At 47.3% G+C, this 13795-nt stretch overlaps 1 protein-coding gene across 1 annotated transcript in view; it reads right to left on the bottom strand.

The window, feature by feature from the left end:
* Positions 1-13223, bottom strand: part of IGFBPL1 (insulin like growth factor binding protein like 1) — a 42048-nt gene extending 28825 nt beyond the window's left edge. Inside the window, exon 1 of the mRNA XM_083593981.1 lies at positions 12693-13223. Coding sequence (XP_083450107.1) covers positions 12693-13170 — 478 coding nt within the window. The 5' untranslated portion in view covers positions 13171-13223. The remainder of the gene's footprint in view (positions 1-12692) is intronic.
* Positions 13224-13795: the final 572 nt, after the last annotated feature.

Raw genomic sequence — 13795 nt, 5'->3', positions numbered from 1 at the left:
CTTTGAGAGTGGGCTGGCTATTAATAGAGATATCTGTCTATATATAGTGATTCACACATTTAGCATTACTTATATTTTTGGCCTCACCAGATATGTTTAACTAACCGGAAAAGATTATCTTACACTGGAATGTGATCTCACTTGTCAAGGACCTCCTCCTTCTCTCTCTCCCTCTTCTCTGCCACCTCCTCTTCCTCATTTTTCTTTCTTTTGGGGCGCTTCAAGACTGTAGCTCTTTTCAGCTTGGATTCAGTCTCATGCCAGCAAATTCAGGTTGTGCTGCTCCAGTTGATGGGTGGTCTTGCACAGCAAACCAACTTCTCCCAAAGATCTGATTTTTTGCAATACAGAAAAGGGAGGGCAAATGCCCTGGAAAGTATGGGGCAACTTCTTCTTCTTTGGCAATCACTCATCGGTGCGTAAGATTGTCTTCCATGAAAACGGTCTTAACAGGGAGTCCGTAAGTGACTGTGGAGGCCAGTTCTGGATCCGCACATCCTTCCACAGTGGGGACACAGGTTTCTGGGCAGGAGCTGATCATGCCGAGGGTTTGCCAAGCATGCCTTCCTCTTAGCACGTTTCTCCCTTTCATCCTGAGTTTGAGCGTCTTCAAAGCCCATGACACCTTTGGTAAAGGTTGTTCTCTAATTGGAGCACTCACAGGCCAGTGTTTCCCAGTTGTCTGTGTTTATACATTTTTAAAGATTTACCTTGAGAGAGTCTTTAAACCTCTTTTGTTGACCACCAGCATTACGCTTTCCATTCTTAAGTTCCATTTTTAGGTTGAGCGCCGCAATCCCAGAGTCGGTCATGACTGGACCTAATGGTCAGGGGTCCCTTTACCTTTTAACACTTACTTTGACAGAATGTCACAGGAACATAGGGGGCTGCTTTTTCCTGAGTCAGATTGTTGGTCCAACTAGGTAATAGTTGGGTTTTGGCTAATGTTCCTTCTGATTTTTCTTCTTTAATTATTATTGATTTTCAGGACAGGGCAGGTGCCGTAACCAAAGATTGAGCGAGAGCGCCTTTACATTGGCTCATGGAACTAGATGGGGACTCGCTGTCAAAGACAGCATCTCCATATAGATGTATTTATTATGCTTTCATTGCTAATCACTTTGAGGTGTATCATGGGAAGCCAATTCATAAATGAAACGAAAGGAATGAACAAATTAAGAATATCTCCTTCTCTTGGGAGCACATGGTGCGATGTTATCACATTCCAAGATTTGCCTTACATTAACTGCTCCACTCAGTTTGTAGAGGAGGAAGAAGATATATTACCTATTTTGTTTAGTTCAGTGTTTTCAGTTGTTGTTGTTGTTTAGTCGTTTCCGACTCTTCGTGACCCCATGGACCCGAGCACGCCAGGCACTCCTGTCTTCCACTGCCTCCCGCAGTTTGGTCAAACTCATGCTGGTAGCTTCAAGAACACTGTCCAACCATCTCATCCTCTGACGTCCCCTTCTCCTTGTGCCCTCCATCTTTCCCAACATCAGGGTCTTTTCCAGGGAGTCTTCTCTTCTCATGAGGTGGCCAAAGTACTGGACCCTCAGCTTCACGATCTGTCCTTCCAGTGAGCACTCAGGGCTGATTTCCTTCAGAATGGATCGGTTTGATCTTCTTGCAATCCATGGGACTCTCAAGAGTTTCCTTCAACACCATAATTCAAAAGCATCAATTCTTCGGTGATCAGCCTTCTTTATGGTCCAGATCTCACTTCCATACATCCATACTGGGAAAACCAAAGCTTTAGCTATACGGACCTTTGTTGGCATGGTGATGTCTCTGTTTTTTAAGCAGAGTGTTTTCAGTAGTAAACCATAACTCCTGCTTGGTGGATCCACTTGGTGGATATTGTCAGTCATATACTCGTATGACAAGGACAAGTTATCTTTAGCACACTTCCTCCTGGGGTGACTTGATACTGCTTCAAACAACATATTTGGTTGAACTCGAACTGTCTTTGGCTCTCAGTCAAGAAGGGCACAGTTATTTGAATGGGCAACACCAAAGTGAGTGGTTATTTCATCTTTCGGATTTAGCTGTGCTTAGACGCTTGGCATTTCCCTTCCACTTTACTATTTCAGTATATTTGCCACTGTCTCTTGCATTACTGCCAACGGATATAAACATAACAGCAGCTCCAATATGAGAGATAAATATAGAACCATGTTGCTCCTCTTTGCAAGATTGCATTTCAGATTTCTAATGGAGAGAGAGGGGTAGAAGAAGCATGCTTTGATGTCAGTGTCGTATCTGGAAAAGCAGCACATTTCATAGGAATGCTAGAAGCTCAAAACGAGCCGGGCATGATTCTGCTGCTTCCTTGCAATATCCTGTCAGGACCTGTGGCAGCTGAGATCACACATTCATTTCAGTTCATGTCAGGGTGGATAAAAATCAGTGATAAAAAACAACAGTTTTTTTTATTTAAACCAGATTTTTTAATACTTAAACCGGATTTTTTAAAATTTAAATTGGATTTTTAAAAATAAAATGCTTTTGGAGGAAAAGTCTTTCTAAAGATAGTTTTCTATCTAAGTTACATTATAGTCCAAAGGCTATTCATCAGGAAATAAAGATTTGTTTTTAATTATGTAGCATGAGGCTTTATATGCAATGTTTAATTTTTTTGGTAAATGAACTCCATTAGTCCATTCACAATGTCATGCTATTCCAGAGGCTTCTGTAAGATTATTTGGGGCAGTTTTTCTAATGAGAAGATATTATCACAGATGTTTGTTTTTGCACTTCTCAAAAGTGTGAATTTGTGTCTGCAGAGATAACGTGCCTTTTCTTCACAAGAAAAATGTTATAAAATAAACATACACAGAGAAAAACCTTAATCCCATTGTTCTTTTGCAAATTTATATCCACAGAATCAACCCCTTACCTCTTAAATGCTAAGTTCCAAGAGGTTCAATGAATAGATTGCTTGGAGTGGAGTAGATCTGCAGAAGTAGCTAAGTGTGAAGCAGTAAAAATGAAAGTGCAACCTTGTGAACAGAATACCCCATGAGTCTTGGGATCTTTGTGTGGTAATTGTGCAAGTCAGCAATTTTTGATAAAACTGTAAAAACTACTCTGAAAATTTATTATTCCAAAAATGAAACCTTCATCTGGTTGTAAACATTAAGATTATACCAGCAAGAATGAGTCTTTCTGTAAAAAAAATTAAAAATGATTTAAATCAAGTCTTACTGACTAGCGATTTAAATCTTGATTTAAATCGATTTGATTTAAATCAAATCCACTCTGGCTCATGTCAACATCAAGAGGACCTGAGCATTGACAAATGCTTGGACTGTCAAGAGACACTTATGAGGATGGCTTGCAACAGAGGAAGGTAATTTGTGGGGCCTCCAGAGGTTATTAGACTCCAACTCCCATCAGCCTCAGCCATCATGGCCAATGGCCAGAGGTGATGGGCTTTGTAGTCCTGCAACATCCAGAGAGCCCCCGCCCCACCCTCTACAACCCTGTCATAGAATGAGAGCCAAATTTGGACCTCAACATTGGCTTAGTTTATCTGGTGAGTTTGCCTTTTGGAATCATAGAGTTTGACGGGATCTAGTTTAACCCCTTGCGATGCAGGAATCTCAACTGAACTAAACTCTTGGGGGAAGCGTATTTATTTAGCAGGCAGAGAGCACCCCCCAGGAGATGACATCACTGTCCCTGCTGTGAAAGAAGAAGTATCTCATCCCTGCTTATCCATGTTCCACTCCACCACTAACTTTTTCGGTTGTGGAAAGAAGAAAAGCAATCAAGGAGAGAGATATTGAGTGAATAACGGGATGGAACAATGGAGAACTTCTGAAACAACAATGGGATATTATCTCCACTCAAGGCATGATGGAGAACAGCAACAACTGGGAAAAGATAGACGTATATTACAAGGACAGGAAGAAACATCACAGACAGAATCATTGCCACACACGGGAAGAACAAGGATATAGTTTGAATGCTTCTCCTGTAGCTTTATCAATATGAATGGAAGTCGTTAATACTGCAGTTGTTGTATAAGGGATTGTTATTTTGACTGGAGTGCAATTGAAATTAATAAGAGTTTGGAAAGCAGAAATAAAGAAAGTCACCAAACCATCAATTCTAGCACTTGGGGGGGGGGGGACAGGACCTAAATTATATCATTTGGCACCTGAATGATTAGTATTAGTAATTGTTTTATAATTTGCCATTGTTATAATGATGTTATTATTGCATTATTGTAATTGAAAACTAATAAAAATTATTATCAAAAAGAGAGAGAAGAGATAGTGAATGAATAAAGGCTCAGGGAAATAAACAGTTTGTTGTTGTTTAGTCATTTAGTCGTGTCCGAATCTTCGTGACCCCATGGACCAGAGCACGCCAGGCACTCCTGTCTTCCACTGCCTCCCGCAGTTTGGTCAAACTCATGTTGGTAGCTTCGATGTTGGTAACACTGTCCAACCATCTCATTTTCTGTCGTCCCCTTCTCCTTGTGCCCTCCATCTTTCCCAACATCAGGGTCTTTTCCAGGGAGTCTTCTCTTCTCATGAGGTGGCCAAAGTATTGGAGCCTCAGCTTCAGGATCTGTCCTTCCAGTGAGCACTCAGGGCTGATTTCCTTAAGAATGGATAGGTTTGATCTTCTTGCAGTCCATGGGACTCTCAAGAGTCTCCTCCAGCACCATAATTAAAAGCATCAATTCTTCGGTGATCAGCCTTCTTTATGGTCCAGCTCTCACTTCCATACTACTGGGAAAACTACTGGGGAAAAATAAATAGTTAACCCCCCCCAAAAAACCCAAACACACACATTGGCAGTCTCCTGTGTATGCTTCATGTAGGATGGCAGGAAGAGAGAGTGGAAGCTATTTCCCGCTATTCTTCCACATCAACCCTTAACTCTCCTATTTGAATTACATGCTGTAAAAGTGCTAGACTTTGGACTGGATTGGGCCCATATGGTTTTGGAGGGCTGGGTTTTTTTTTAAAAGGAGTTCCAAGCAAACTTCAAAGCCTTTTGGTGCAACGGGATAGCAGTTTGCTTGAAAGTGAGGTCCCCGAAGTCTCGCCCTTTCATTTTCCTGAAGATTAGAAGTGGATTTTCTGCTTGTAGCTGGCAATGTTATGGTTGTCAGATGGCATCACCGTTCATAAAAGCCCTTTGAGGTGGGGGTGGAGGGTGGGTTGCCGTTTCTCGGCTGATTTGCATGCAGTTTTCCTCTTTTAAGTCAGATCATTTCTGAAGATTTTTCCTTCTGAGAGTTTTTTGTATTCCAAGAGTGCTGTGGCCGCGAGGCCTGTGAAAACCTGCACCCTATTAATGCATGTAGCTGGAACAATAGAGAAGCTTCTCCCACTTGTCGTGAGAGATAAATATATAAAATTCTGCGAAACAGAAATAAAGGGGAGGGTTGCTAATTTCACGATGGGGGGGGGGGGTTACAGTATGCAAAATGCGGAATATGTGGATGCAATCACATCTTGAGAACAAACGAATTCAGAAAAGGGTAGCTGCTACTTTCTTCCTTGCAAGAACCCATCAAAAATGTTTCATAGCCAATGGTTGTACTGAAGTAACTTTTACTCAAAGTTTAAATGAAAGGCCCTGACTAACTCAGGTTTCAGTTAATTTCCATGAGTGTGTTATAAGAAAAACTGATCCCTTTCCCTTATGGGGTATTCCGGAGCCTGTATAGAGTTCTTAAGTGGGTTCCCCTATCGGCAGGAGAAAATAATAGAGGCCAACCAGAGTATACTGAGGAGCAAAGCGGCTAGTAAGCCTGATCTTTATTCAAGGAACTGTTGCAACAGGGTCCCCACGCACCACACGCAGGAGGGAGGAGAACCCTGAACAATGGTGCGCAAGCCCTTATATAGACTTTTGATATTGCCCAGCCTGTAGCCCAAGACCTCCCCCCCCCCCAAAAAAATAATACAACACAAAAATCCTGGGTTTCCCTAGCCACTCTGGGCAGCTTCCAACAGACTATTAAAATACAAAACCTATTAAACATTAAAAGCTTCCCTAAACAGGGCTGCCTTCAGATGTCTTCTAAAAGTCTGGTAGTTGTTGTTCTCTTTGACATCTGGTGGGAAGGCGTTCCGCAGGGCGGGTGCCACTACCGAGAAGGCCCTCTGCCTGGTTCCCTGTAACTTAGCTTCTCGCAGTGAGGGAACTGCCAGAAGGCCCTCAGCGCTGGACCTCAGTGTCCGGGCAGAATGATAGCGGTGGAGACGCTCCTTCAGGTATACTGGACCGAGGCCATTTAAGGCTTTCAATGTCAACACCAACACTTTGAATTGTGCTCGGAAACATACTGGGAGCCAGTGTAGGTCTTTCAAGACCGGTGTTATATGGTCTCGGCGGCCGCTCCCAGTCACCAGTCTAGCTGCCGCATTCTGGATTGGTTGTAGCATAGGACTCCTAATCTCAGGGTCGTGGGTTCCAGCCCACCTTGGGCAAAAGATTCCCGCATGGCAGGGGGGTGGACTAGAGGACGCTCACGGTCCCTTCCAACACTACAATTCCATGATTCCATGACACGTGGACACTTGCCAGTCTACATTTTCCTCCACAACGGTATACAGCACACTTCCTTGTCCAAACACACATGTGGGAGGGGCAGGGGAAATCAGTCAGGAGCTAGCCGGAATGTCAGTCTTCTTAAAAGGGAATTATTCGGATACGAGGGGTCGGGAGGAACCTGGGTCATGCCATGAAGGAGGCGTCCTGCCGCCTTTGTTAACAGACCTGGAAGAGATCCTGGGTGGGGTTGTCACCATCCCTGCAACAAAAGATACAAGCAAGGAAAGGAGATTGCAGAGCTCAGAGCCAAGCTGCACGATTTCGCTACACCCATGCAAATATATTGTAGGGGAGGGAGGGAAAAAATCTAATTTATGAAAACGTAACCGCACAGGCAGGGAAACGAGCTAAGCTCTGAACTAATCTTCTGCTGGCGGAGTCAGCAAGAGGATTAAAGAGTGCGAAAAGCACTGGCGGGAGAAAAAGGAGATCTGTCATTTGTGACTTGATCTGTTCAGAGTATTGCAAAGCGAGCGTTGGGTTGGGGCGGCTCAAAGGAACCACAGGTCCTTTGAAAGATTCCCATCTCTGGTGTTAGATCCCAAGTTCTGCCCGAGGCACGGGAAAGGGAATAGGGGTTGTTTCGAGAAAGTGCGACAAAGCCACGAATTAAAAGATCTGGAGACACACAGACACACAGGCACAAAAACACACACACCTCTCTTCAATCTGAACAGCATTCCATTAAATAAATCAGGGCATCCTGTGAAGCAGGCAAAGGCACAGACTTTGAAATGTACTTTTGAAGTTGGGTTGTGCTGGTATCAAAACGAGAACAATAAAAAATTATGGAATCCCCCAGATTCCCACAATGCTCATTAGGAAAAAACGAAAAAAACACACAGAGCATATAACAAACTAGAAGGAATGGGCTTGATTACAAATGGGCAGAGAAGCAGCTGTTACACACAACCCTGCGTCCCAAAGGGGACTGTTAAATATTACCCCACTGATTATACATGAATAAATTAGTGCCCTTGGGTTAAGATATAATGAGGTACTTACTGACACATAAAAGCCCCCTCTTTGGCAGAGCTTTCATTATCATCAGAATGGACAGTTACAGAGGCAGTCGGTGATATAATAGCAAGCGCCACCAAAAGCTCCGTTCAGACAGCTCTTTGTTTGTTACATTTTTATTCTGCTCCAAATAACTCCGAGGCATCTCTCACCTGCTTCCCCCTGGTTTTATCCTGACAACAACCCTGTGGGGTGGGTTAAGCTGAGAATGAACCCAGGACCTCCATACACACGGCCCAGGCTTGCGCATCCGAGAGATCACTTCAGTGCTGCTAACGCAGTGGTTTGACTTCACCCCCGGAGGTGCACTCCATTGTCTCTCGAGACAGACAGGTGCCGGAAAAGAAAGATATCAGGTTACATTTATATATTGGGGGGAAAATTGGTGGCTTTTCAAGCTTGCAAACAGTGTGCTGTCAATGAGAGGTTAAAGATGCAGAATTTGTTAGGTTGCCAGCCATTATCTCAGACACTCCCAGTGTCCCTTTTTCCAGGGACAGTCCCGGATTTACAGAAGCCATCCTGGTTTCTGATTTGATCCCAGAATGTCCCATTTTTCCTTAGGACGCCCCTATTTTCATTGGAGAAATGTTGGGTAAGTCACCTGAAGTCAGCCGTGTTTAGGGAAGTTTCTAATGTCTGCTGTTTTATCGTGTTTTTCAGTGGAGAAATGTTGAAGGGCATGTTCTCCTAATGCTTAAAAAGCCCTGCAAGTCCAATTTGACCAGAGACAGTTTCAATGCTAGCAAAACGAGAATTCAGCCCGGGCGGGGAGATCTGGTGGGGATTGGGCCCATGAGGCAGTTCCACAAGCCATGCACATGTGACCCACACCTGAAATCATATACAAACACCAGGTGTGGAGCAGGTGGAGGCTGGATAGGCTGAATGGCTGAGTTTGCCATAGGGAACTCGATTATGTAGACGAACCCTGCGGAAAGCTGCTTTCTCAGCCAGCCGGTTGTTGGGTGTTTGGGAAGCACTGCACAAAGGACTCCGATAAGCTGGCAGGTCAAGCCACAGCCTGAGGCCTGAGCAGATAAAAAAGGTAAAGCACCCCTGGATGGTTAAGTCCAGTCAAAGGTGACTATGGGGTTGCGGCACTCATCTTGCTTTCAGGCCAAGGGAGACGGCGTTTGTCCACAGAAAGATTTCTGGGTCATGCGGCCAGAATGACTAAACCGCTTCTGGTGCAATGGGACACCGTGAAACCAGAAGCACACGAAAATGCCGTTTACCTTCCCGCCGCAGCGCTATCTACTTATCTACTTGCACTGGTGTGCCTTTGAACTGATAGGTTGGCAGGAGCTGGGGCACAGCAATGGGAGCTCACTCCGTCATGGGGATTTGAACCACTGACCTTGTCCAAGTGACCCACACCTGAAATCATATACAACACAAGGTATGCAGCAGGTGGAGGCTGGATAGGCTGAATGGCCGATTATGCTGATTATGCAGATGATCCTTTCTCAGCCAGCTGGTTGTTGGGTGTTGGGGAAGCACTGCACAAAGGAATTTGACAAGCTGGCAGGACAACCAACCGAGGCCTGAACATATTGCAGGCAAAGCCCCCTTGTGCTGTGGTTCCCACCAGCCTAAAACTAGCTGGCTGATAGGTACCATATTTTTCGCCCCATAGGACGCACCGGCCCATAGGACGCATCAAGTTTTTTTGGGGGGAAATAAAGGGGAAAAAAATTATTTCCCCCCCAGGAGCTTGCAGGGCAGGCAGCGGGGAGAAGCGCTCTTCTCCCCGCCGCCCGCCTTCAGACCAGGTACGGGGACAGCGGGGAGACGTGCTGCGCCTCCCCACTGTCCCCGGAGCTTGCGGCGGGGTCTCCCCGCCGCCTGCCTCCAAACCACTTCGGGAGACAGCGGGATGGCGGCGTTCCTCCTCCCTCTGTCCCCCGACCTTGTGGGGCTGGCGCTGGGGCTCTCCCCTCTCACTCTGCAGGCTTCAGCGAAAGCCTGCATTCGCCCTATAGGACGCACACACATTTCCCCTTCATTTTTGGAGGGGAAAAAGTGCGTCCTATAGAGCGAAAAATACGATACTTGGGAAACCTTGGCGTCAGGTGATTGGCAGGTGGGTTGTCACACACACACATGCCAATGCTGGCCTGCAGGAATGGAGACACAGAATTATCTGGCCTGCTGGGCTAAGAAATCCCAGCTGGGTGCTGCATCTCACAATGCGGTGACTCCATCAGAAGGCAGAATCTTCTCCTCAGGACATTCCTGTGCTTACCACAGAAACCTGGACATGCTGGACCTTTCGCTAGTGCCTGTCAGCTGTCTAAGATCAGCAGGGGACCCATATGGGCTGCAGCACAACATGTGCCTTGGATTTGCAGGGGGGAGAGGAATTCTGAAACATTGCCAGGTCTCAAAATTAGAACCACAGGGAAAAGGGGGGTGGGGGATCCCCGAGGTTTAGATTCCCAGCTGTAGACAGCAGGGGTGCCAACTTGAATAAAATATGGGGGGGGGAATAAGCCCCACCCATATAATTGATATCGTGATGAGGTGCGTGCACAGCTCCATATTTCGCAATCAATATGGGGTCTTCAACTTTTCTATGGGCTTCTTCTTCACAGCTCTCAATTCTTAAGAAAAAAAATGTACCCACTATTCTGTACCTTTCTGCAAGGTAAAGGTAAAAGTAAAGGTACCCCTGACCATTAGGTCCAGTCGTGGCTGACTCTGGGGTTGTGGCACTCATCTCGCTTTATTGGCCGAGGGAGCCGGCGTACAGCTTCCAGGTCATGTGGCCAGCATAACTAAGTCGCTTCTGGCGAACCAGAGCAGTGCACGGAAATGCCGTTTGCCTTTCCACCGGAGCGGTACCTATTTATTTACTAGTACTTTGATGTGCTTTCAAACTGCTAGGTGGGCAGAAGCTGGGACCAAACAATGGGAGCCCACCCCGTCACGGGGATTCGAACCGCCGATTTTCTGATTGGCAAACCCTAGGCTCTGTGGTTTAGACCACAGTGCCACCCACATCCTTTACACCTTTTTGTAAGCTATGCTAAATCCATCAAAAGTGCCATGCATTGAAGTACCCACAACCCCTTGCATATAGAATCATAGAATTGTAGGTATTTAATTAATTTCCTCTCCAAAAAAGAGACAGGGGGCTGCAGCTTAATGGCAGAAAAGGGTAATGGTAAAGGACCCCTGGATGGTTAAGTCCAGTCAAAGGTGACTATGGGGTTGCAGTGCTCATCTCACTTTCAGGCCGAGGGAGTCAGCGTTTGTCCACAGACAGCTTTCTGGGTCATGTGACCAACATGACTAAACCCCTTCTGGCACAACGGGACACCATGATGGAAACCAGAGCACAAAGAAATGCAATTTACCTTCCCGTCGCAATGGTACCTATTTATCTACTCACACTAGTATGCTTTTGAACTGCTAGGTTGGCAGGAGCTGGGGCAGAACAATGGGAGCTCACCCCATTGTCGGGATTCGAATCACCGACCTTCTGATCGGCAAGGCCAAGAGGCTCTGTGGTTTAGACCACAGCGCCACCCGCTCCCTTGGGCTTATTCACACTAGTCTGAAGTAAGTTTGACTGAATGCAGTGGGATGGACCTCTCAGAAAACATGGATTGGATTGCACGAGTCAACCTGACAACAAGACCGGACCAGAATGCTATTTTCACTTGAACACTTGTCACTCCATTATTTCCCCTCCTTTCCAGCTGGGTCTGTAAGTCTTCAGCAGCCAATGGAGATAAAGAGACTATCCTCACCTGGATTCCAGGGGTTTTCAGACAGCCAATGAGCTGCCTCTGTGCTCTTCCTCTGAAAGTGCAGGCGGTTATTTATGTACGCCACTACTGCGGCCTGTGTTTTGTTAGCCCCCAAATGGAAAACGAGCGAGATCCCAACTAAAGAAGAATGGCAACTTAAACTGGTGGAATATGCTTGCCGATCTAACTTATAGAATAAGAGAGCAGGAAGAACATACGTTTAAAGAAGATTGGAAAACGTTTATTGAACATATGGGGGGAAATAGTGTACACTTGAAAACATGGGCAGCATTAAGATAAATTCAAAAGTGTAAATAAGTTTTGATGGAAGTAATAATGGAATACTGAATGGTTTCGTTTATATAAAATAGGCAGGGATTTATGCTATGCAAAATGAACCATGGAAAGAAAAGCAGGGAAGTCATTGATATTTTAAGGTTGTTCAAATGAATATTCTAAATTGTAAAACAGAAAATTATAGATAGATAGATAGATAGATAGATAGATAGATAGATAGTGCAGGTGCAGTGGCGTAGCGTGGGTTGTCAGCACCCGGGGCAAGGCAAGTAATTTGCGCCCCCTAACCCTAACCTCCAGATGTTGCGCCCGGTGCGGCCGGCCCCCCTGCACCCCCCACGCTACGCCACTGTGCAGGTGGAGATGCTCTCTTTTTGGTACTGGCGCTGTTGGAATGGGGGCACCCCGGAGAGCGGGCTGCTTTGCCTGCGCTTCTGCCCAAAGCAGTGCATCAACTTTGCAATTGAATGTCCCAGCATCAACACCCACCTTGCAGTGTTTCTGGTGATGGGAAAGTAGACAGCTCCCATTAAGGCTGCAAACGCACTTCCGAGGAAGGAACCTCCATTTAACTTGGTGGTACTTATTTCTGAATAAAGATGCTCAAAATTCTAAGACAGTGGTTCCCAACCTTTTTTGGGGCCATGCCTCTCCTAAGCATCTCTCAAATCCTGACCCCTCCCCCCCCCGCGACATATATTCAAAAAATGAACTATTCACTGGAGGAAGCCTAAAAGCCCATTAACTTGGTCTAAACAAGCTTCCAAATTGCCCCCCTTAAAAATCAAATTGCCCCCTGTGGTTCTAAGAGGTGTGGGTGTCTCGATTTTAACTGTTCAAACAGACAAGAAGGGTACTTATCTGGACCAAGGAACAACCATGCAAACATCCAGAAATGCAAACATTTCGCGATTGGCTGACTAACACTAAGGCGTAGAAATTTGGCGAGGGTCAGTCTATAGGTTGCGACCTTCGGAGGGTGAGCGACACCCCAACCACCGCCCCCCAGTGCCCCCACACCCCACAGAGGCTTACCGAGCTTGCACTCGCCGTCGTGCGCCTTCCGGACGCGCTCCCGGCCGCTGTGGAGGGCGCGCCAGCTGTGCAGGTGCAGGGCGCACACGCTGCTGTAAGAGCGGCCGTCGGAGCCGCAGACGGCGCCGTCCTCCTTGCAGACGCAGCGCCCGGTGCCTTCTTCCTGCTCCTGCTCCTCTTCCTCGGCGGCAGGAGGCTCCGCTTGGCGCTGGCTGACGCACACCAGCCCCGGGCCGCAGCGAGCGCCCCGCGCCCCTCCGCACCGCTCGCCCTCGGCGCTCAGGCACCGCTCGCAGCAGCCGCACTCGTCCCGCGCCGTCAGCTCGGGCGCTGCGCACCGCGCCGTCTCGCACAGCTCGGGCCGGCAGGGAGCGCACGCCGCCGTCTCAGCCGCGCTCCTCGACGCCAGGCATAGCCAAAGCGCCAAGAGCGGCAGCAGCAACCGCGACGGTAGCGTCGAGCCCCAGACGGCAGGCATCACGGCGAGCTGGGCAGGCAGACCAGGCGGGCGACAGCAGCTCAGGAAGGAGCCGTCTAAAGGGGCGCAGCGTCGACGGCAGAGTCAGGGGAGGTGGGTGGGAATGGCGAGAGAGACGCCCCCTAGACGACCACGCCTCCGCACTAAGGAGCCTCAGCGCTCAAACTGACTGCGACCGTCCTGCCTGCGATTCCTTAGCTGCAGTTTTGAACTCAGCGGAGCCCGACTGCCAGCACCTCGAGGCTCAGGATCAGGCGCAAGCGCTGGTTTCTGAAGAGAGAAGAAAAGCTAAGCAGTACGAGAATGGACGGGGAGTGTCGAGAGCAGAAGCGGATGATGCGTCCTTGTGCGTAATTATCCTTTCTCCGCCTGCCTTTTCTCTTGGCCAAATCACCTCCGCGCCAGTAGCTAGACCCCCGCTCGCCAGCTGCGCTAAGGGGGTTGTGCGTGTTTTGTTCTAGCCACGAAACTGTGTGCTGCTTCAGTTCCTATCTGCTTCGCTTTGCGGGTTTTGCACGGTGTTTTAAAAACATTACCAGGGACTGACCACATGCAAAGACCTACGGAGGCTTCCTTGTGCCATTAGCGAAGAGGTATAGCGCCCTCCTTGCACCCTGGGCAAGGA

The sequence above is a fragment of the Podarcis filfolensis genome (genome assembly GCF_964270895.1).
Source record: "Podarcis filfolensis genome assembly, chromosome: 17".
Lineage (NCBI taxonomy): Eukaryota > Metazoa > Chordata > Lepidosauria > Squamata > Lacertidae > Podarcis > Podarcis filfolensis.
This window is presented reverse-complemented; position numbering and strand designations above follow the sequence as displayed.